Here is a 22,307-nt window from a genome sequence, read left to right as displayed (position 1 = left end):
GTTTGAACCCGAAATTATCGGTTAAGATGCACGCGTGCTAACCACTGGGCCATCTCGGCTTATCTATTATAAACCAGACAAATATTCGAAATTTTATTCCAATTCCATAGCGTCCCGGACTATTTTGACGAAAACAGAATTGATGAAATTGAAAGAAATTGATTTACTGATGAAATGTTTATATCATTACATCATTCAATCGATAATAATATTTGACTGAAGCCTCCATGAGCGTGTACAGCCGAGCTATTCTCTAAGAACTCACTTCATAATTCACTTGACGCTAATATTTGTTCTTATAGAATAAATCTGCTGGACTTTAAATGTGACAGTGATTATATTAGTAATTAAACATACATACTAAATAAACTATTTAACTTCTTAGTAAATAATATTTATAAATAAATGGTTTGACTTCCATATAATAAATAATAAAAATATTTAATTATACGGAGATTACATAGTGATGTAAATTTAAACTGATTATATAATCTAATATTATTTTATTTATTTCCGTATATGCTATTATGTGAATTTTCTGTGGATCAAAAATAATCTATGTTTGCCTCATCGTATTTTTGTATACAATTTAAATAATAGTAAAAAATTATATATACATATTTTATGTCAAATTATATTATGTACAGATAAATAATATTTATCGTTCGCACATAAAAATATTTATATACCAAATTACCTCCGAAAACGTTTATAATTATATTTATGCAAAATATAGTTTTTTTTTTTTGTTAGATTTAAATTTGAGTTAGTTTTGTGCATTTAAATTTTAAAAGGTGAATGCTTCCCGTCCATTTTTTAAATACTATTTATTTGTGATATTAATTTAAACAAGAATTGTTAGCTGAAGTTTTTGTTGCTTTTTCTTTTTTTAATGATAATTATCGCACTGACATTTCGCACAATTCTATGTATATATTTTGTGTCTAATTCTTACATAGAACGAAAAAGAGCCAATATTAAACTTTGATTATTCATTAACTTGTAAGTGTTGACAACTTAAATCATTGGTCGCGAATGGAATTAATTTTATTCATTTTATTAGCTTATTTTGCATCTCGTTCTAAAATCTGATATTTTATACTAAATTATTGATTTAGAATGAGATGCAAGATTATTATAATGCAGTTGTATTTAACCGTATTTAAAATAAAAAGCCAAATATAAAGAAATATATATATTGAATAATTGTTTATATATATCTGTAGGTATATTTGTTATATATATAATTATATCTAATACAACCAGTTAAAAGTTTATTATTGCTGAAAATGTAAACTTTATTGTTTTTAATAATTTTTATTCATCTGTGGTTCCTTTGATATCTCTAGTCATAGTGAAATGTATGCACTTATTCATATATGAATTGTTATTGAGTAAGAATAAATATTTGTGGTAAAATTTTTGCCTTTTTAATTTTTTTTAAGAAACCTGGTAGAATTTGTTTTAATGAAAAACTTACAAGTAACTTTCCTTATAAAAATCAGCCATATAATATATATTATGTATAATTCCTATTAATAATTAATGTTATGGAGCCTTAAAATATCAATATTTATAGTACAAAGTATCAAAAAGTCACGAACACATTTTTGTGAAAAAGATATAAATTATACAAACTAAAAAACTTATTTTAAAATTACAAATACCTTAATATTTTTAATGTTTTAAAAGCGTGAAAAATTTAATATTTTAAATGTCATTCGAGACAGTATAATTAAATAACATTATCTTTCAATTATATTACAATAAATACTATAGGTTTTTTTAAATAATTTGTTTTGAAAATCAAACAACCGGAACGGTAGCAGGTTTTTCATACATTGGGCAACCAAGCGTTTAGGCGATCTATATTAATAATAACACATGGCAACACTCTATTTGATTACGAAACCTAACTATGTGATTACGTAAGGTAAGCAACCAATATATTTCGCTGTCGCATAATTCTTGATTGCTTTATAAGGTCTATAACATGATAATATTGGACAGATTGTCGAATCATTTGTATAAATTTAACAATCATGCATAATTCGATGGATCATTTATCACAATAATTTTCAATAACTAATATTATAAAATATGTCGTATACTCATTTATACTCTATTCCGACCATAACATGTAAAAAGCCAAATAAACAACATTTGACAGCAAATTGACGCGATCATGATTAATCTATGATATTCACTATGGATATGCGTAAAAATGGCGTTTTGAACGTCGACGAAAATGTTATCGGAATTTTGGAAGTAAAATTATAGTGGATATAAGTAGTTAAGTATAATAGTGTTGTATTATAAACAAAGATAAAAATTAATCATAAACTCTTAGTTATAGAGATATTAGCAAATCGCATGAAATATGTAAATTTAAGGTATGTTTATCTTCATTCCTACTTCTACTGGAATAGGCTATATATGTGTACACTCAACTATTACCTAACTTCAAAATATTGGCTATAAATGAATAAATTCCAGCTGGACTACTTTTTCACGCTTTTAAACAAACTTGAGGCCAAAGAAATTACTTATATTATGAAAACCGACTAATAATTGCCGTGATCGACGAATAACATCCAGATATCAAAACAATGATGTAAAATACAATTAATATCATATTTTTAAATAGTATATAGGAATACTTTCCTAAACCCCTATTCCATTTATGAACAGTTTGCACAATAATAGGAATTAGTAGGCCAAGTGTTGAGAAAAAAATGGCGCCCACTAATCCAATAAGTATCTCTAGATCTGGCACAGCAACTGCTAATATAACTGAAAATAAAGAAATATTTCTTGAAGTTACATTATATTCGAATATTTTCTGTGATTAGGTATGAGAGGGGGGGGGGATGGATTCGCTTTCCAATCCCTATTATTCTCTTCTGTTTCGTGAGTGTGTATTGTCTCGGATTTTTTTTATATTATAGTTTCAACAACACAATTTTTTATTAAAAAAGGTCAAACAAATATTTACAGTGTCCTTACATCATTATAAAAATGAATTCATTCATTTGAAAGGTAAGAACAAATCTTTTAAAACAAAAATAAGTTAAGTGAGAGAAAAACGGATATGTAAATCTTTTTTTGGTAACAGTTGTTGAAACTGCCCTACCTGAATAATGTATGAGGGGCTAGTTGTTACATTATTTAGACTAAATTTATTTTTGGGACTAGTCATTTTGACGGCTACGTGACACGTTTATTTATTACCGGTTCATTCATTTCTATGAATGTGTGTAAATTTTCATATTATGCATTTTTTATTATGTTACTTTTATCAGTTTTTCTCGCAAACTATAAGCTTTATAAAAATATGAAAAAATATTCCTTAGGCTTTGCCAAAGTCGTTTCCTCCATAATTTGTCTATTAGTAAAAGCAAATTTGTCGACTTTCAACTACATTACACATAAAATTTAAAACGTAATCATTTCTGAAATGTATTTCATAAAAAAATAAATTTCTTCTTTTGACTTAAACTAGATATTAAAGCGCTTAATTTATTATAATCTATAATGAAAGAGGAGTGGCGTTTCCTAATCATAAAGTTAACATACTTTATATAGCAATGCTGAGGAGAATTTTCTCTCCCATTAAAAATAGTATCATGAATATGATTTTATATAAACGATTTATTATTATTTCTATTTTTGGAAACAGGGAGAAAGGCGAGCAAATCGGTCACCTGTTATTGATACTATTGTCCAATGTGGAAGTATTGTTCAATTGTGGAAATATAGTTATTTCCTATGTGTCAGAACTCACGTTTAGAACACAACAATTCAAATAACGACTGTTTGGAACTCGTTTGTTTGGACTGAACTTCATATAGATAAGACCTGTTTGATTGATTTAGAATTAACTCACCAGTTAGAATAACACTCAAAGACCTCATCAAAATTTGCCCGTGATTTTGAAACCTCTGACTTATTTTTCCTTTTAGTCTCATCCACAATATGTCCATTGGCGCGTACATTTGTAGAAAGTATGTGAAGAAAACAGCTATCGCCACTAGAATCTTCGCTGTTAAGGCTAACCTGCGAAATAGAACATCATAAAAAAAACACAAATTTTTGATTTTGTACTAGATAAGAGTTAATATTGTAATCATTAAATTAAATATATAGGTAAATGTCCCACTATTAGGCTAAGGCTTCCTTTCTATTTGGGGAGAAGATGTGGAGCTTATTCTAGCTCGCTTAGATATAGGTGGAATTAATATGAACACATATTAATTCAGTGGCGCTTGCTTGGGTTTAAATCCGCAATCATCGGTTATGAGCACTCGCTCTAACCACTGGGCCATCTCGGTGCCAAATAATAATACATACATACACGAATTTCCTTAATGTACAGTTGGACATCAAACACGCAAAAATATATCTATTGCATATTAAAAATGTAGCATACTACAATATTATATACATTTATATATTAGACTACTACAACTGGACGCCTTTTTATGGCAAAGGCGGGTGGATGAGGAAATGGGCCATCTGATAGTAAGTGTTCACCACTGCCCGTGGACATTGGCACTGTATGAAAATTTAAACACTTCTTATATATGAGGCATGTGTTCGATATATCGATACAACGAAAATAAGATTAGAATTAGAATATCGGATGTCATCGATTTGATGTAGATGGGTAACCGTTTTCACTACATCTAAAAAAGCTTTGAATGTCAATTCAAAGTACGATAACATTAAACGCATTCGTCCTGTCTCCCTTTAACTTTACGCATATCACATTCGCTTCATCTCTTTTTCACAAACCGTACAATGTAAAGTTAAACAAAGATAAGACGGCATCTGAATCGGATGTCAACATCGATGTTTAATTTCTTTGGTCTGCGTTACCCGTCCACTGGATAATTTTGGCTTAGATACTGACAAGAACTCCAAGTAGATCTAAATATGGGATATAATAAAGAAAAAATATATTGTATAGTATAATAGTTTGTAATTTTTTCTACAAGTACATCATGCTATCTTTCCGGGGGATATCGTACTCGCAGTTGCAAAAGCGAGTGTAAACTCAGGTGCACTCTATAATCCGACACTCTTATGTACAGTAGAATGCAACAGGAATCTTATATGACTATAAAAATGTGCCAACGTCTTTACGTGTAAAAATAATTGGTTGCTTTTTCATTTATATTAAAACTAGCAACCCGCCCTGGCTTCGCACGGGTGCAATGCTGATACTAAATATGCTACAGAATGTTCACAGTTTCTCAGTTATTAGACAATAGAAACCGTTATGTCCCTGCGTTTTTAATCTGTAATATCTTCGAAAATATTAATTTAAATTACATGCTGTAAGAGCCATTTCGATCTATATTAAATGCAAAATGTAATCAAGGTACTTAATTGGATAAGAATTAATAATGTATTGCTTAAAATCGTTTCGAAAATAAGCCATTATTTCTCGTAAAAAGTAAAGGATAAAAAATGGTTATTGTGGGTTATTCCTTAGAGATAAACATATACCTTTGCGGACTTTTTTGAAGACCTTTTGAAGGCTTACATCTGTTATACATACATTATTTTGATCTATGTCGTAGGGTTCAGCCAGCGTTTGCAATGTAAGCGCAAAAAATGTGTTTATTTACGACATCACTTTAGAAACCTCTAAAATTATAAGTGTTTTTCTCCTATATTGTGCATGTATTATAAAGATAAACCTTCCTCTTGAATCAAACTATCTGTTAAAAGACCGCATCAAAAACCATTGTGTAATTTTAAAGATCTAAGCATACATAGGGACAGACAGCGGCAAACGACTTTGTTTTATACTATGTAATGATGATGATAAAAGAACAATGAGAGACAAGAGAACTAATAATATGTTTGTTCAATGATAACAATGTGCCTTAGATGTGGTAAAACGAGTTTATATTTTAAAGCTCAATGACCCTAATTAATCTTTGGTATAATAATTAATGATACATCCTCTACGTCCAGTGGCTCATTAAGATTCCGAATTGGTTGTGGTTTCATTCAATAAGGTTGAAAGAACGTGTTTATCAGTAAATCAGTTCAGTTGAGTGTGTGGTTAGAAATATTTTTTAATTGCGATGTACCGGTCGAAATATACAACCGAATGTGACAGCAATTGCGTAGTCGTTTTTCATCCCGAAATTTTGATTTCACTAAAAGAGACAATATCGTGACCACATCCATTACATGCCGCATGTATAAATTTTCTCATGCTCAAAGTAATAAAAAAATGGCAAATGAGTTCTTTATTAAGTAGCTACATATAAGAAAATTATTAACCATCTTTATGTATAAAATAGTTTGACTTGACTAACAATTACCGCACCGAAATCGAAAGGGGAACTCAGTAAGAATTTCAGCAGTACGAAATCGTTTTATTCAACTGTTGCTAGTATTTATTTAAAAAGTGAAAATATGTAGGTAACTATTTTAATTGGTTCAGTATTAAAATTCTCGCACGAATTTACGTAGACTGTAACAAAATTGGTATGGCAGAAATATTTATATATATCAGTCTTCGTGTTGAGTCAAATCCATAACCTACGCAAAATTAATAATCGTCGTCATATCTTTTATTTTATTATCATTACAGAATCCTTGACAGACTCTCGAAAGTAACTGAAAGGTAGAAACGCGATAAAACAGATGTAAAATCTCGAGTTACATTACTTTGTCTAATAAAGGATTAAATTGGTCTAATAAAAAGTCCAACTCGGTTACCGCAGTTGTAATCATTAACGTTTTACTTGATCATTAATTTAAGGAACATAGAATGAAACCTATACGGTTTGTTATAAATCATATAAAGTTTTATTGACACTAATTGAAATAAAATTGGCAAAAGATAAGTTTTAGTTACACGGTTTTAATGAAAAGAAAGATAATTATGTAGATGAACTAAAAGCTAAAAAAAATATTAGGTAGGTTTTAGGTATAATTTGTGACTACTTCTCTTCATTGAAAGCATTGAACAGACTCAGAAATAAACTTTATCCCTAAGTTAAACTTTGTTGTAAACTGTATACCTTTAGGGTGAATACGCCGTCTCTTCCAAAGTGGATTCGAACTTAAAGTTTATCTGTTTGTTAAAGGTTAATTTTTGTACTAACTGCGCTCGGGAGATTTCAAGTTTTCGAAAACTTTCGTTGTTGTTCTTTTTGAGTGGTTCTAACAGAAGTTTAGCACCAAATTCGAGCTTCATATTCAATATACCGAATATATCTGTTGGTTTTGTCTATTTTACATTTGTTTTGTTAATTTCTGCTTAAATAGTATTTCTGTGCATAATAGTAATGGAGTGTTGAAGTTAGGTAGGACTTTTTACAGTATGTTCTTTTACTTTTTATCTTGTACCTTTAAGAAATTGTTAATCTTTGATTCCTGTTTTTACTTGGATGCATTGGTTTGCAACACCAAAAGTTGGAGTTTGCAGTGCAGTTGCATATTTTGTTATGTACGGAAACTGCCAAACTAACTTATTTCACGTTTTAAATTTGATAAATGACGAACATACATACAAATATTTATCCTTAACGAGCTCTTATATTTATTGATTTCTTTAAAACGCTTAATTAATATAATTAACTTTAAATGGAAGCAACACTGATTTATATATTTCTAACATCTTAGAAATCAAAGTATTTATTCGCAATTTCAACTTTTTAAATGGTAAATTACCAAAACGCTATACCGCTGTTATAAATAAAAGGCTAAAAACCGATTTTCATTTTGCAAACATCGAAGAAAGGCGAACTCCTATACAAACATTCATCCCCAATTTGACCCTTTTAGGAGACTTATTTCCAGAGACGCTTTAACAAATCCCTAAATAATGATTTCCATATAATTCATTTTAAATAATGGCGATCTTTCAATCTAAGTTTCATTCCCTTAGGTAATTAATTTTTAAGAATGTTTAGAGAGAGTGAATTCTAATAAAATCTTAGTGTTCATTTACGTCCTATAAGACTTAACACCGATAGATTATCGTATAAAATTGTAAACTGTTTAGGTTGTGCGTTGTAGGTCATTCATTCGTGTAAATATTTATAAAGTAGATAAATTAAAATATTTGTAAATTTTTATAGCTTCAACGCGGTGGTGACCATTCTCCATCAGATGACCTATTCAGGCGTTAGGTATTGTTTTAATGATTAATACTTATTATAGGAACCACAATACTATTGCAAAGTGTTTTTTGGTGGTAAGGCTTTGTGCATACCCGTCTGGGTAGGTTCAACTCACTCCTGTTGTGTTCCTGTTTGAAAGGTGACTGAGCCAGTGTAATATCGGTCACAAGGGACATAACAAATTATTTCCCAAGATTAATCGCGTATTGGCAATGTAAGAAATTAAAATTTCTTACAGCGCCAATGTTTTTGGGCGGTAGTGAGTACTTACCATCAGTTGGCCCATTTGCTCGTCCACCTTTGTTATAAAAGAAAGATAGTCAAATCATAAAAATATTGTGAAATCGTTTATGTCTAATTCTCATTGTCTATATTGTATAAACTTCCAGCACGTCAGAATGCTTTGTATGAATGGAATATATTTTCTAAGATTTCTGTAATAATAATTACGTATACAGTGAAGTAAGTATTATAATTTACAGTACGCCAGAAGGATATGTGTGATTGGGGTCTATGTCAGAGAACTTAGTAAAAATAATTAATTTTATATTGAATTAGTAGTTAAATAAGACAAATAACGTAATATAATATAGGTACTAATTTATTTTTAATTCTGCATTTTTTTTTACATCCATATCAGAAAGATAGTCAGATAAAGGAGACATTTACACTGACAGTGTACATTAGGAACCCACGATAAATTGGATCTGAGATGCAATGGTCCCTTTTTTTCTACTTTTATACATTTTATATTTTTACTGAATATCAGCAGATCTTCCTTGCTTATTGTGCCGTTGGTTATACTGGCTCACTCACCTTTCAAACAAGAATGTATTAAATTAATTGTATTATACAAGCTTGATATTCGGCGGTAGGATAGATTAATAAAACAAAAGTGAGCCGAAGGGCTTGCTCAGCTCTTGAAAAGGTAAAATCGGTATACCAGTAAGAATAATAATGAATATTATAATAAAATGTACGTAACAAAAATACAAGCAAAAATACATAGCAAAATCGTGGTATCGCCCGCTTGCTATTACTATCTTTATAAAATAAACATTGAATGTTTTGTTAGCAGTATATTTTGTCTGCTGACTTTTTATAGCATAGGTCGGCGGACGAGCGAACGTGTCACTTGATGGTAAGCAACTGTACACTCATTGGCTCCGTAAGAAGTTTTATTCATTTCTTACATCGCCAATACGCCACTAGCCTTGGGAACTGAGATGCTGTGTCCCTAAATATTTGAAATACAAATACAGATACCATGTTGATCTGTTAGTTTTAAATTGTAATTGTTAACATCGCCAATTCAATTTAATAATTCTACAAAATTAACTAATTACAAGAAAGGAACAAACCTGAGAGTATCTGTTACCATTACGTAATGTTTTAATTATAGGAGCTCCAAGAATCGGCGACGTAAAATAATGAAAATTCAAAGAAGGTGAAATAATTGACACAGAGTCAGTCTGATTCTCTTACACTTTTATGTCGGTATTTACCAGCACTTCGTAGCTTAATTGAAAATGCTTTGTCCATATTCAATATAAATGATTCGATGCAAACGTTGATAGCTGAGTTTGAGATCACAAGGAATCCAATTAAGAATGCGTTTGAGGCACCGAAGCAAAGGTTGAAATATTTCTAAAACATCGTATAATGAAATCAAATCATATTATGCCATATGTACGTTTTTTTTTCTATATAAAATCCTTCAGATATTAATGGAATTAATGAATTTGTATAATACGTTTAAAAATAAAATTAGCAGGAATTCTGTAATTACAAAAATTCGATGAACTGAAAAAAGACTGTCTGGGTCCGACTCATCAAGCATTCTTCCGATAAACAGCAATATTTAGTATCGTCTAGTTAGTGAGAAATATATTTTCATAATACTAATATGCTTACGTCCATACATCCAAAATAATATTATTTATATTTGAAATTAAGAAATTCTAAGGAAACAGTTATATAATACGAATAGTTCTTGTGAGACTTGATGTTTTATATACTTCATATATTGAATAAGTAATAGTATAAAAACAATACATACTCACACTTCATTTTCTGGCAGGTTCAAGGTAACGCTTCCGAGGACATCGTTTCCGTATTTCATATACCCAAACAGCCCGACCACAGCGTAGAGGGATCCTACAAGGCACATTGTTATATTGAGGACGCCAGGGCAACCCAGAAAATGGCCAGGATTAGCCATTTCATTTTCAACAGGCATCACCACATTTATGCCTTCCATTGCAAATATGGCTGTGCTGAAAATATATAATTCGTTAAATATAAGCGATTTGGAAAAACCGTAAAAAAATAATTTTAGTATACGTGATTATTTCCCGAGGATGAACATAGTGAAACGTTGATCTTTGATATGGTAATATCCATATAATCTATTCTTTAGAAGGCTATTCATTAATCAGAATAAAATGATTCCTGTATATCGATCCAAAGCTTAATGTGCGCCTTGTGATTACAAGATTCGAACGCCATGTTTGAGCTACGAGTACCTATAATATATTAAACCAGAAAACACGGCAAACGTGGTCCTTTTAAGTGCCATGACTTTCAGTTGAACGATATAGAAATTGATAAGTTGCTGCGCCCTCAGACGACGAGTTACAACTAAGGAGTATAAAAAAATCTCCATTCAAAAAAAATACATAATATACTTATTTGCCATATATTATGGTGCTTATTAATATTAAATAGATAAAACATCGAAAAAAATATTAAAAATAATGTCGAACGAAGGATTACGGTTCGAACCTTTTTCGTTGTTTAACTTACTATCCGCGATGCTATCCGTCGTGTTCAAGAATAAATATGAGGCAAATAAAACGAGTATATTAAACAACTTGGACTGTTACTTAGGACTTTTTTGCATGATGTTAATAACGCAATGACTTGCGTGGCACATCAGGGGGGCGTGGATCTGGCTTAATTATACCCATAAACGTACCACTGTTGGACAAAGTTCCCCCTTTAAAAAGCAGTTTTTAATTTTATTCCATCACGCTGCTCGGTGGTGTGTTAGTTTACACGTAGAATTTAGACAAGGCTTTGTCACTAACGAGCTCGATGAAATTTAATAACTAAATGCACGCAGACAATCTCGTAAAAACTGATTCTGACTCATTTTTGATTTCGGTTACTTTTAGGATTTTCAAACAAAGTTATTTATATATAATTATTTCTCTTATTGAATAAAATCAAAACAAGTACTGAAATAATTACTTTTAAATAGTTCTTGTTCATTGTTATATTTTAAAGGGAAGTGCAAATAATTATGATCTCGATAATTTGAACGATGTTCTTGGAATTTTAATGAACGCAAAATGCTTTATAATTATTTTAACTCCGTATATTGACCCGTAACGTAACGTACTTGAGTGTCAAGATAGCCCAGTGGTTAGAGCATGTGATCTTTGCCGATGATTGCGGGTTCAAATTGACCTTAAATAAATAAATCCTTACCTTAAAAACAAAGGCCACTCCACTACATTTGCAGCTAGGTTTACATGCGACAGGCTTGGGATATTATTGAAAGTATAATAACATGTGATAGCGAATGTCACGAGGAGACAAAAGTTGGCCAATATTGAGAATGGAACGAGAAATTTCAGATGTCTCACTTGTGTAAACAAAATCAGAGGTACAAGTAAGATGGCGCAGTATACTTCGACCGGATAACTTTGATCTGGGAAGAAGTAGTCGAAAATCTGAAAACAAAAAGTTATTTATACTAAAAATGGACTAAATAACACGCTTTTATCAGTAATAATATAATTAGGTGTAATGTCAGGATTCGTGGAAATAACCAAATTTAGCAGATTTAGTTTGGAGGATATCGTAATAGTGATTGGAGATAGCTTTTGACCGATCTTCTACATCTGATGATAAAGCTATTAGAATTGCAAGATTTAAGAATTAAGTAAAAAAATAATAATTATTATATCACATTATAAAGCTAAGAACACCAAAATGGTGCCTATAGCTCCATCCTCCAGGAATTATACCTCACAGTTTCTAGTCAGTTTAAAAACGAATTGTCAGATAGTTCTTAAATTTACTCCATAATATCAAAATAACAACAATTAATTGGCGCAAGAATTACAAAAAAAGTTTGTATATATAAAAGGGCACAAAATAAGTATGCCTGTAATAAAATATTATTAGCTAAGTAGTCTATTTACGTGTGAGTTTGCTACTTACATTACCCGTATTAAGGATAATTAGGCCATCCTCTAATGGAAAATTAAAAGTAACATTGCATACATGAGTACTTTAAACAAAAATTAAATTCGCGTTTTATATAAATGAGCGCTGCGAATAAAAACATGGATGTGTGTGTATGTGTGTAAAAAAATAATAATTTGTACTGACAAAAATCGTGACATTTCAATTTGGTTTCGTGGAACCTCTTTAAAGTATATTTGCAAGATTGGACCAGCACATGTAACTTATAGGTAAGCAGAATGATGAACAAGTCATCACAGAGAAGTGGTCAGAACTTCCCATAGACATATTATCCACTTCTTACCTTGAAAGCTATGGACGTAGTTTGTGCATGTACATGTTACCCTGGCTCATTCTGTTTTCAAACTAGAATACAAAATCAAATCAAATCAAATCAAAAATCTTTATTCAATATAGAAGTGTTTACACTTGCTTATTGATTGTCAAAAATCTACCACCGGTTCGGAATTTAGCACCTCGGACCTGAGAAGAACCGGCGAAAGAAACTCAGCGGGATATTTTTTTTTTTTTTTTCATTTTGCATGTACAATAATTATTATATTTTAGTTATTTGAAACAGCCTGGAGGCGATCATTTCATTCCCAAGGTGTGCAGTCAGTACAGTAATAAGTACTGCTTTGGCGGTACAATATGAGACGGTAGATGTCACATGGTGATTAATTATAATTACGTACAGGCTTTGCTAGCAGAAATTTATATATTTTTAATTTATATATTAGTAAATTGTATTTTTACTATATAATTATATGTAAACATGTTTTCGCCAATTCGATAAAAATAAACATTAGCATCTAGGCGCGCTTATAAAAATATGCTTTCAGCTGGTCTTACTACCTAATTTTAAGTTGAAATTCGAGTGGTTCCGGCGCACTCCTTCGAGATCAAAATTTTCTAAAATCCTTTAAGTTCACCTTTACATCCAATTCTCGAGTACCTACGCAATACAGTTAAGGTAGAGCATTGATTCAGTTAGTCAGCTAGGATATTGTTGTTTATATAACCGTAGTAAACAGTTTCGATTACAGGTACACTAGGATTTGGCGTTGAGTCAAATTCCGTTCGATTCATGTGTACTTAACTCAAGTAAACTTTACAATAAAGCATTTTTGAATCGTCAAAATTTCAACTTACCAGCGTTTCGGAATGCAAACTCTTTTAAATCATCAGATTTACAATGGTTAGTATTTACTGTTAATTAATTAAGACGAGGAATCGCAAAAGACGAAGCAAGACAGAACAACACCTAATGAAATGAAGCTACGATGGTTAGTAGGTGGAGCTGGTGGTGGTTTGGTACCACCCACTCATCAGATATTCTACCGCCAAACAACACTACTCAGTATTGTTGTGTTCCGGTTTGAAGGATGAGTGATCCAGTGTAACTACAGGCACAAGGGATATAACATCTTAGTTCCTAAGGTTAGTGACGCATTGGCGATGTAAGGAATGGTTAATATTTCTTACAGAGCTATTGTCTATGGGCGGTAGATGCCACTTACCATCAGGTGGCTCATATGATCGTTCGTCAACCTATACCATAAAAAAAAGAACACCCATCAGCGTTTCCATTGAGTACATCGGAGTCTCGTTTGAAGTCAACACTATTGTTAACAAGATTATGTTTAGTAGATTGGCAGTAACGGATAAAAATATTGGTCAAGGATCCCTATTTTGTAGATTATTATTAACTATCTGATAGCTATCAATATAAATTCAAAATCTATTTTCAAAGAAAAATATCATATTCATAGTAAGTATATCCATGTTGTACAAAATTTTCATCAATATCAAGCTAAAAGGCTTAGTAAAATATTTTTCGTGGGTCAACGTATTAAAGACTAGACGTGTTCAAGACGATTTGAACGTTGAAATTAAATCACAGATTATCGTAGGTTTATAGCACAAGCTAAGGAAAATATTTTTTTGCCTTTCTTGAGATATTTTTAATAGAAGCCTGGAATTTAGAGTTTCGAAATAAGCAGAGTGAATACACGCAGGTAAAGACGTTAGCTCTGCATTTATCACAGCCCATAGACATTGGCGCTGCATAAAATTCTAACCATTATTTGCTTCTCCAATGCACTACTAACTTTGAGAAATACGACGTTATGTGCCGTGTAGTTACACTGGCTCACTCAACATTCAAACCGAAACACAACAATACATAGTATTGCTATTTGGCGGTAGAATATATGATGAGTGTGTGGTACCTACCCGTCTGGCTTGCACAGAGTCTTATTACTCAGTACACCGTAATATTTCTTGCGGCTACTCGCCGTTGAGAATGGCCACGATGGATACAATTGTCAGCAGTTTCATATTTGCAGCTTACGATTATAGAAGTAGGCCTGTAATCATTGGGATCGCTTCTGTTTCCAGTCTACATTTTAAGTTTTAACAATTTCGGAAATTAACTCGTGTCCAGACTGTTGTTAAAAATTACTGCTATATACTGAGCAATATAATATATGATGTTATTAATGATTTTTACCGAAATATGTCGTTAGTTTAATTTAATTATTTATGGGTAATATTTACACGTTCAACATTAACAGCCTTTAAATTTCCCACTGTTGGGCTAAGGCCTCCTCTCTCTTTGAGGAGAAAGTTTGGAGCTTATTCATATATTGGAGCATACACATATAGCAGAATTTCGTTGAAATTAGACACATGCAGTTTTCCTCACGATGTATTCCTTCACCGCCGAGCACGAGCTGAATTATAAACACTAATTATGCACATGAAAATTCAGTAATGCTTGCCTCGGTTTGAACCCGCAATCATCGGTTAAGAAGCAGGCGTTCTAACCACTGAGCCATCTCGGCCATTACACGTTCAAATGTATTTTATTAGGTAATTTAAATAATATTTTATGAGCGAGAAACAGTTATGAAAATATTCCATCAATTAATTATACCGATAATTCATTTCGAAGCGGTTGAGTATTCTTTCCAGGTTTCTGAGGTTACTTCAGAAAATTCAATAAAAGTTACTCAATTCAATTAATTTCTGGAAACACGACGCAATACATTTCCTGATATTTTGTTATATAATGTACAGCTTGAAAAGTACTACCTTATGATTTGAATGACTCTGGATTCGATTTGTGAATGTGTTCTTGACATCCAGGCAGGATATATTACATACATATATATTTGTATTTAACTAACATGACTGTATTTTTAGCTATTGAAAAAGAGTAACTACTGAGTTTCTTGCCAGTTCTTCTCGGTAGAATCTACATTCCGAACCGGTGGTAGCTTTACTTAATATAGTTTGTTAAATGATTATGATTATGATTCAAAAGTGCTTGTAAAAGCTTACTTGAATAAAGTATATTTCGATTTTGATTTTGTTGTTGCGGTTCCAATAAAACGGCACCGCTTTAATAGTACATAGAGGTATGTTTTCATATCAAAATATGATTTGCATGTATTTTTTTTAATAAATGTAAAGGCCTCTACCGAACTGACTTATTTCTACCGGCGATAGTTGGTATTCCACAAAACGTGACCTATTTGGTACTAATAGATTTTTAATCTTCTTATTCCTAATTAGCACTAATCTCATTTACAAAATAGTCATCATCAATCGTAAATTTATGATCCTGTCAATGTAGAAGAACTTGGTAAGCCTTAAAAGAGGGACTCTTTTAAGGCTTACCAAGTTTCGAAATTCGAAATTCAATTTTTTTCTAATGATTTCAATGTTTTGTTTTGTTTAAAAATGTTGTTGTCACGCGAGCGTATAGATTAGATATTTTACGCGTTTACCGTACAAACTTTTGCAAGTCATCGATCGTCCTTTGAATGAAACGTTCATCAATCGAGTGTATTTAATTGTATAATAATAAAAAACGTGTTATTGTTATATAAAATTTTGCAAGTGACAGTTATAGATGGCGTCCCATTTATGTCGTTCGATATTTGTAAGTATGAAATAGTATCGATTTTTGTCGTTAATTGCATGTTGCCATGTATAATTCTTTATTAGTGAATTTCAAAAATTTTATAACATTAGCAGTCTGTAAATTTCCTACTGCTGGGCTAAGGCCTCCTCTCCCTTTGAGGAGAAGCTTTGGAGCATATTCAACCACGCTCCTCCAATGCGTTGGTGGAATACACATGTGGCAGAATTTCGTTGAAATTAGACACATGTAGGTTTCCTCACGATGTTTTCCTTCACCGCCGAGCACGAGTATAATTCATTTATAAACACAAATTAAGCACACGAAAATTCAGTGATGCTTGCCTGGGTTTGAACCCGAAAGCATCGGTTAAGATGCACGCGTTTTAACTACTAGGTCATCTCGGCTCAAAAATCTCAAAACTTGTATAATAAGGTTTAATTTAAAAATCTGCTGAGACAAGACTTTATCAATAGTTATATATTTTATTAATAGTTTAATTTTATTTATATAATTTATTAATAGTTTAATTGGATGGATTCGGTTATTTTTATGTTATGTTGTTAGGTTATTGCGTATATTAGTTGCATATTTTATTCTATTTATAATGATTATCATAATTTGAAAAGATTATCTTTTACAGTCAGTTTCTAAACGATTAAATAAATAACCAGTCATGTGAAACGAATGCTTCATTACACTGAAATGTTAAATTACCTTCTTAGAAATAGAATTTGTTTAAAAATATTCGCTATATATGAAAATTTGTTTACGAAAAGCATCGTAAACAAATTTTCATTTAGTTAATGTCGAAACAGTTGATCAGTAACGAATCAATTTTACAAAACTTACTCTGGACACCCTTTCAAGCTTACCTTAACTGACAGAATTAGAGATTAATGGGTATTTAGCGTAAGCATTTTCTGTGCAGGTGAAATATCTTAAAGTTTTCAAATTTGAATTTGAAATGTTTGTGCTGACGTTTAAAACGACTATACTAATAACACCTGACATTCCCCTCTTTGTCACGCAAACGAAGCCGCATGCGAAAACTTAGTACTTAGATAATGAAATGACTTGAAACGTACAAATAAATTACATGTGTTTATTATACTCAAAATTCATACTGTCTATGTAAACAATATTAACCTTGGTCACGTTCGTTTCAAGTAAATGCGATTCATGACATCTGTTTGCAGACATCGAGCGAATATATTGTAAGATATTATGTCATATAGTAGTATCGTTTCATATATTTATTTTAAACTTTCAAGCATCTTTATCATAATATTTATATCTTACACACTAGACTGGGCAACGCACGCCTAACAGTAAAAAATGTCTTGTTAACTTTTATCTTAAATTTATTTAGAATTTTATAAACGTAATTAAATTAGTAGATAATAAATTATTAAGTTCAATAGCTTATTAGTGATTGGCTATTGGAGCGTGATATGAACAGTGTATTCATACATACGCTTAAGCAAAATATTACATGTTTCTAAATTACCACCAAAAATTAGTATTACAAATTCATCTATTGTTGGAGCCGTAAATCAGCGTTCGTGAACTCCAACTGCACTTACCTAATGTGATCACGTCTTTGCAGTCATCATTTGACATGTGCACCAACGGAGCTTGACCAATGTATGTTAACTTTACTTAAGGACTCGCGTCTTAATGTAACACACATACTTGCTACCGGGTGCACTGGACTCAGTATAATATCTTATGTTCTTTTTTTTAACGAATAATAAAAATGGATGATAATTAATTTTATGGAAATATGTTAATATATAAAGACAATATTGAATGAAATACAAATATTTATTATTTTTTTCTTATACAAAAAGCTATTATGAACGTTATTCACTACATCTATAGGACAAGATAAGATATAATTGTTAAATTTTCTGTGTTGTGATTATTTTAAACAACGCCTTCTATATTTTCTCATACTAGTATGATGTACCTTTTTAGGGTAAATAACAATGAGAGATCAATAATTATAGAAAACAAAAAATCTACTAAGATATTTAACGAAATTAAAATATATTTTTTGGCGTAAAATCTTAGTTCCACATTGTTCAGTATCTCCTTTCATCTAATTTAGTTATAACAACTTGAGCAAACGTGTTTCATGTATTCTCCACGAATTGCTATGATGCATTTTATGCAAAAGAACACTTTTATTATTTTTTTGCGACATTGGTGGGGTTGTTGAGTTTGATGTCGCAGTTGTTATAGCAGGTATTATATGTCGGATACGAGTTTTGATATTCTGTGGAATGTTTGCGATAGACATTCGTTGAGGAAGGTATGGTTGAATCAGAGAAACAGCCGTTTTGATAAAATTTCTTCGTGTAAAGTTATCAGAAGGTGATTTAGCCTTCTCAATAATTTAAGTTTCGTGGTTTCGTGGATCTGTCTTCCTCTGGTTTGTGTAAGTTGTTCAGGTAGTTATTTTTTGTTTTTTCTGAAAGTGCCTAAACATTTCGAGCTAAACTGTATTACTGATACATAATTATAATAAATATATTTTTATAATATCAGTTTACTTTAGAGACAATTACAGAGATGTAACAAAACTTTTCCAACTATATTCGGAACTAAATTTAAGCATGTTTTTTTCTTAAAACTTTTATTGAAAAGAAAAATTAATCTCTTCAACATCTGCGTTCTTTGATAATGTTTGCAAATGAAGTAATTTTTGAATTTTCGCTAGAAATTGTCGTGATTCTGGTATTTCGCCAGGAAGCAATGAATGAATGCATGGCTCGGGTGGCTAAGTCAATAATGGCAATTTCACTTTGTCAGAGAGGCAGCTCGAGGCATGTCAGACAGAGGCAGATTCGAGCGGTTTCACGGAATGCCTTCCATTGCTCTTATTTGAGAAGCCCGAAGTCGAACTATACTAACGCGGCGTTATGCTCGTGCGATTTCTCGTTCTTCAGGGAATAGTCTAATATCTTCACTGAAACCTAATTGTACTATTACAGATATATATATCTGCTGTATATTTATATGCTGTACCTTTTATATACTAATATAAACCTAGATTAATATCTTCAATATAGTCGCTCCTAACCTACCTACATAAATGTCACACTGCTAATCTCAATCTTGTCTTTTAACAAATATATTCACTATGATTTGGAAATGTATTTAGAATTGTGCTTGTTTTCGCAGGACGATATTTTCTCGTTTAATTAAGAACGAGAATACTTATCGTTTATACGCCGTGTAAGCTGACACGCTGCGGTTCAAATTGTACGCTCCTTATATTTACTGGGCAATTTCGGTTCAAGATTGCGGAACTAAAATAAATATATATACCAAATTTCAACTTTTCGGTCGTCAGCAATGTGTTCCAACGAAAATGCCGTCAAGTTTGTGAATATTTTACACAATATTAACTTTCCATATAGAATAAACTAGACACTGAGCACCTATAATGGCTTTTCCCTACTTTACCTTCGCGTTTACATCCAACCTTTCGGAATATGAATAATTGATTGATGTCGTCGTTGTTTGTTAAACTTTTTTATATCTACTCATATACGATAGTCATTGATTTTTCATGAACATCAAGTGTTTGAACTTGGCCGGGTAGAGTTTGCAGAAACAATATTTTTCTAAATAATATCGGTTTGTCATATAAAATATTTCACTGCTTGATAAAAGTCTCCCCTCCTTTTAAGGGGAGAAGTTGAGACGTATTTTCACCACGCTGTTCGAGTGACCAAAACTCGTTAGCTATGTGGCAGAATTTCATACAGATATTTTCTTACAATGCTTACCAGCACTGTCAAACAAGAAATAAATATTATTGACATGATTCAAGTACGTGAAAATTCAGTGGCGCTTATCTCGTTTTGAGGCTAATCTTCGTGTATTGTTTGAATCTTTTTTACAGAATATATATTTATATTTTTTCTATATATTTGATTTTATTTTGACGAAAGATTATTTACTATTAGCGACATAGACATCCTTTGTGAATATCAAAATAAGTTTCATAAACATCAATTCTGTTAATAAAATAATTGTTTGCTGTGTACAACCGTCTGAGTTATCTCATATTTACCCTTTTGCCTTGAAACTGTACCGAAAACTTTATCAGAGTCTTTACTGCACTTTTTGATGTATAAAACTTTTTGAATGACGTTAAAAAATTATTATATGTATTAACACGTGACAAATATGTGATGTGAAAGAGAGAAGAAATAACATCAGAAAAGATACATTTAACTTTGACCTTGAATTTAATACTTATCTTTAAAATTAATCTTATTAGACAACTTTTATGAGATTTTCCTAATCTCATTATAGGATTATTTAATACACTCAAAAGATACGATTGTTTTCATTGAAACAATTTTTTTTTGTTATTAGCTTGTATTTATTTTGCTTATTAATTTTATTAATATTATTAAAGTTATTATAAATGTTATTATACAGTTTCCACCAGTTAATTTAAGTTCAAATAAAACAAAACGATATTACGAATACAAAACAATACTCGTAATTTGATAAATATAATAATTTTATGCAATACTAGGTTTATATTGTTATAAATTAAAACAATGTTTCAATTTATATAATAGTACTAGCTGTTGCCCGCGGCTTTGCTCGTGTAGTAATTGAATATATTTAACTTAAAATATTACGTTAATTTAAGATTTTATATGATTGGTGTGTATTTCACCCCTTAGGGTAGAATATCCAGAAACGCTTAAATACGTATCTACTCATTTTTAATCAGTATTCCAAAATGAAAGTTCCTTTTTTCTAACTTAAAAAATATCGGACTCCCATACAAATTTTCAACCCTTATTCACCCCCTTAGGGGTAGGATATCCAGAAACGCTTAAATACGTATCTAATGACTAACTTCCATGGACACTTTCAACTCTTATTGCACCCCTTTAGAGTTAGAATATCCAGAAACGCTTAAATAGTCAGGCAGGATGTGTTATTTTATAAATACAGATTAGTTACAAGATTATACAGATGATAAAAAAGCGTGGAGTTAATGCTTGATGACTTCCAGGCAGGATATATAATTATATTTAACTAGCATGACTGTATTTTTTGATGTTGAAAAAGAGTAACTACTGAGTTTCTTGCCGGTTCTTCTCGGTAGAATATACATTCCGAACCGGTGATAGATTCACTTAATATAGTTTGTTAAATGAAGATTCAAAAGCCTACTTGAATAAAGTATATTTTGATTTTGATTTTTGAGTGATATGATTTGTTTCTTGCTCTATGCAAGTTAATACCCTAATATTAGTGATTAGTACCGGCCGAGGCTACAGAGAGAGTGAATATATCGCTTCGCTGATTGCCGTTTCGCGTGGACTATTTTGGAATTGTAGTCCGATTAAGTGATCTTGAAAACAGTAAATGTTCCAAAAATATATTTATTTTTTGTATTCTTTCATTATTTTTTATTTTCGATTTAACGTACATGTGTGTAGACTATAAGATACACGTATTCTAAACGATTCATAGGTATTATTATCGGTCAAGTTATTTTTTATGCTCTACAATTTTAAAAGAGTTTTGAAACAGAAAAATTGAGTTTGATATGTAGTCACTTTCAATCACAGAGATATGATATAAAAATTTAGCGGATTTAATAAGCTAAGTAGTTATAGTCAGTTCAAATTTTCAGAAAATACTGACCATGAATTCTGCTACAAATTTAGAGTTCAACAAGAAATTATTATATTTATCAATAACACAGATATTTATTAATAAATATTCTATATATATCATAACATAACTCAATAAAGCAATTTAGTCTCCCATAGCAAGATTATTTTGTTTTTACGTATGTAAGGTGAACTGTGACGCCATTTTACTTCGTATCTTTTTTACCCGCTCATTTGATTTTATATATATTTTAGATTCCATCAAGTTTAAGTAAGTCTTTCCTTTCGTTTTAAGGTGAACCTTGTGTTTACTCC

The 22,307-nt window shown here is 31.1% G+C and overlaps 1 protein-coding gene across 1 annotated transcript in view; it reads right to left on the bottom strand.

The window, feature by feature from the left end:
- Nucleotides 1–2,471: 2,471 nt before the first annotated feature.
- Nucleotides 2,472–22,307, bottom strand: part of LOC113397370 (proton-coupled amino acid transporter-like protein CG1139) — a 43,008-nt gene continuing 23,172 nt past the window's right edge. The window contains exons 6-9 of the mRNA XM_026635681.2: nucleotides 11,643–11,887; nucleotides 10,214–10,426; nucleotides 3,887–4,056; nucleotides 2,472–2,793 (exon numbers count right to left, since the gene is read on the bottom strand). Coding sequence (XP_026491466.2) covers nucleotides 2,552–2,793; nucleotides 3,887–4,056; nucleotides 10,214–10,426; nucleotides 11,643–11,887 — 870 coding nt within the window. The 3' untranslated portion in view covers nucleotides 2,472–2,551. The remainder of the gene's footprint in view (nucleotides 2,794–3,886; nucleotides 4,057–10,213; nucleotides 10,427–11,642; nucleotides 11,888–22,307) is intronic.

Source organism: Vanessa tameamea, chromosome 3, assembly GCF_037043105.1.
Source record: "Vanessa tameamea isolate UH-Manoa-2023 chromosome 3, ilVanTame1 primary haplotype, whole genome shotgun sequence".
Classification (NCBI taxonomy): Eukaryota; Metazoa; Arthropoda; class Insecta; order Lepidoptera; family Nymphalidae; genus Vanessa; species Vanessa tameamea.
Note: the sequence above shows the minus strand (reverse complement) of the source record. Positions and strands in the feature narration are given on the sequence as shown.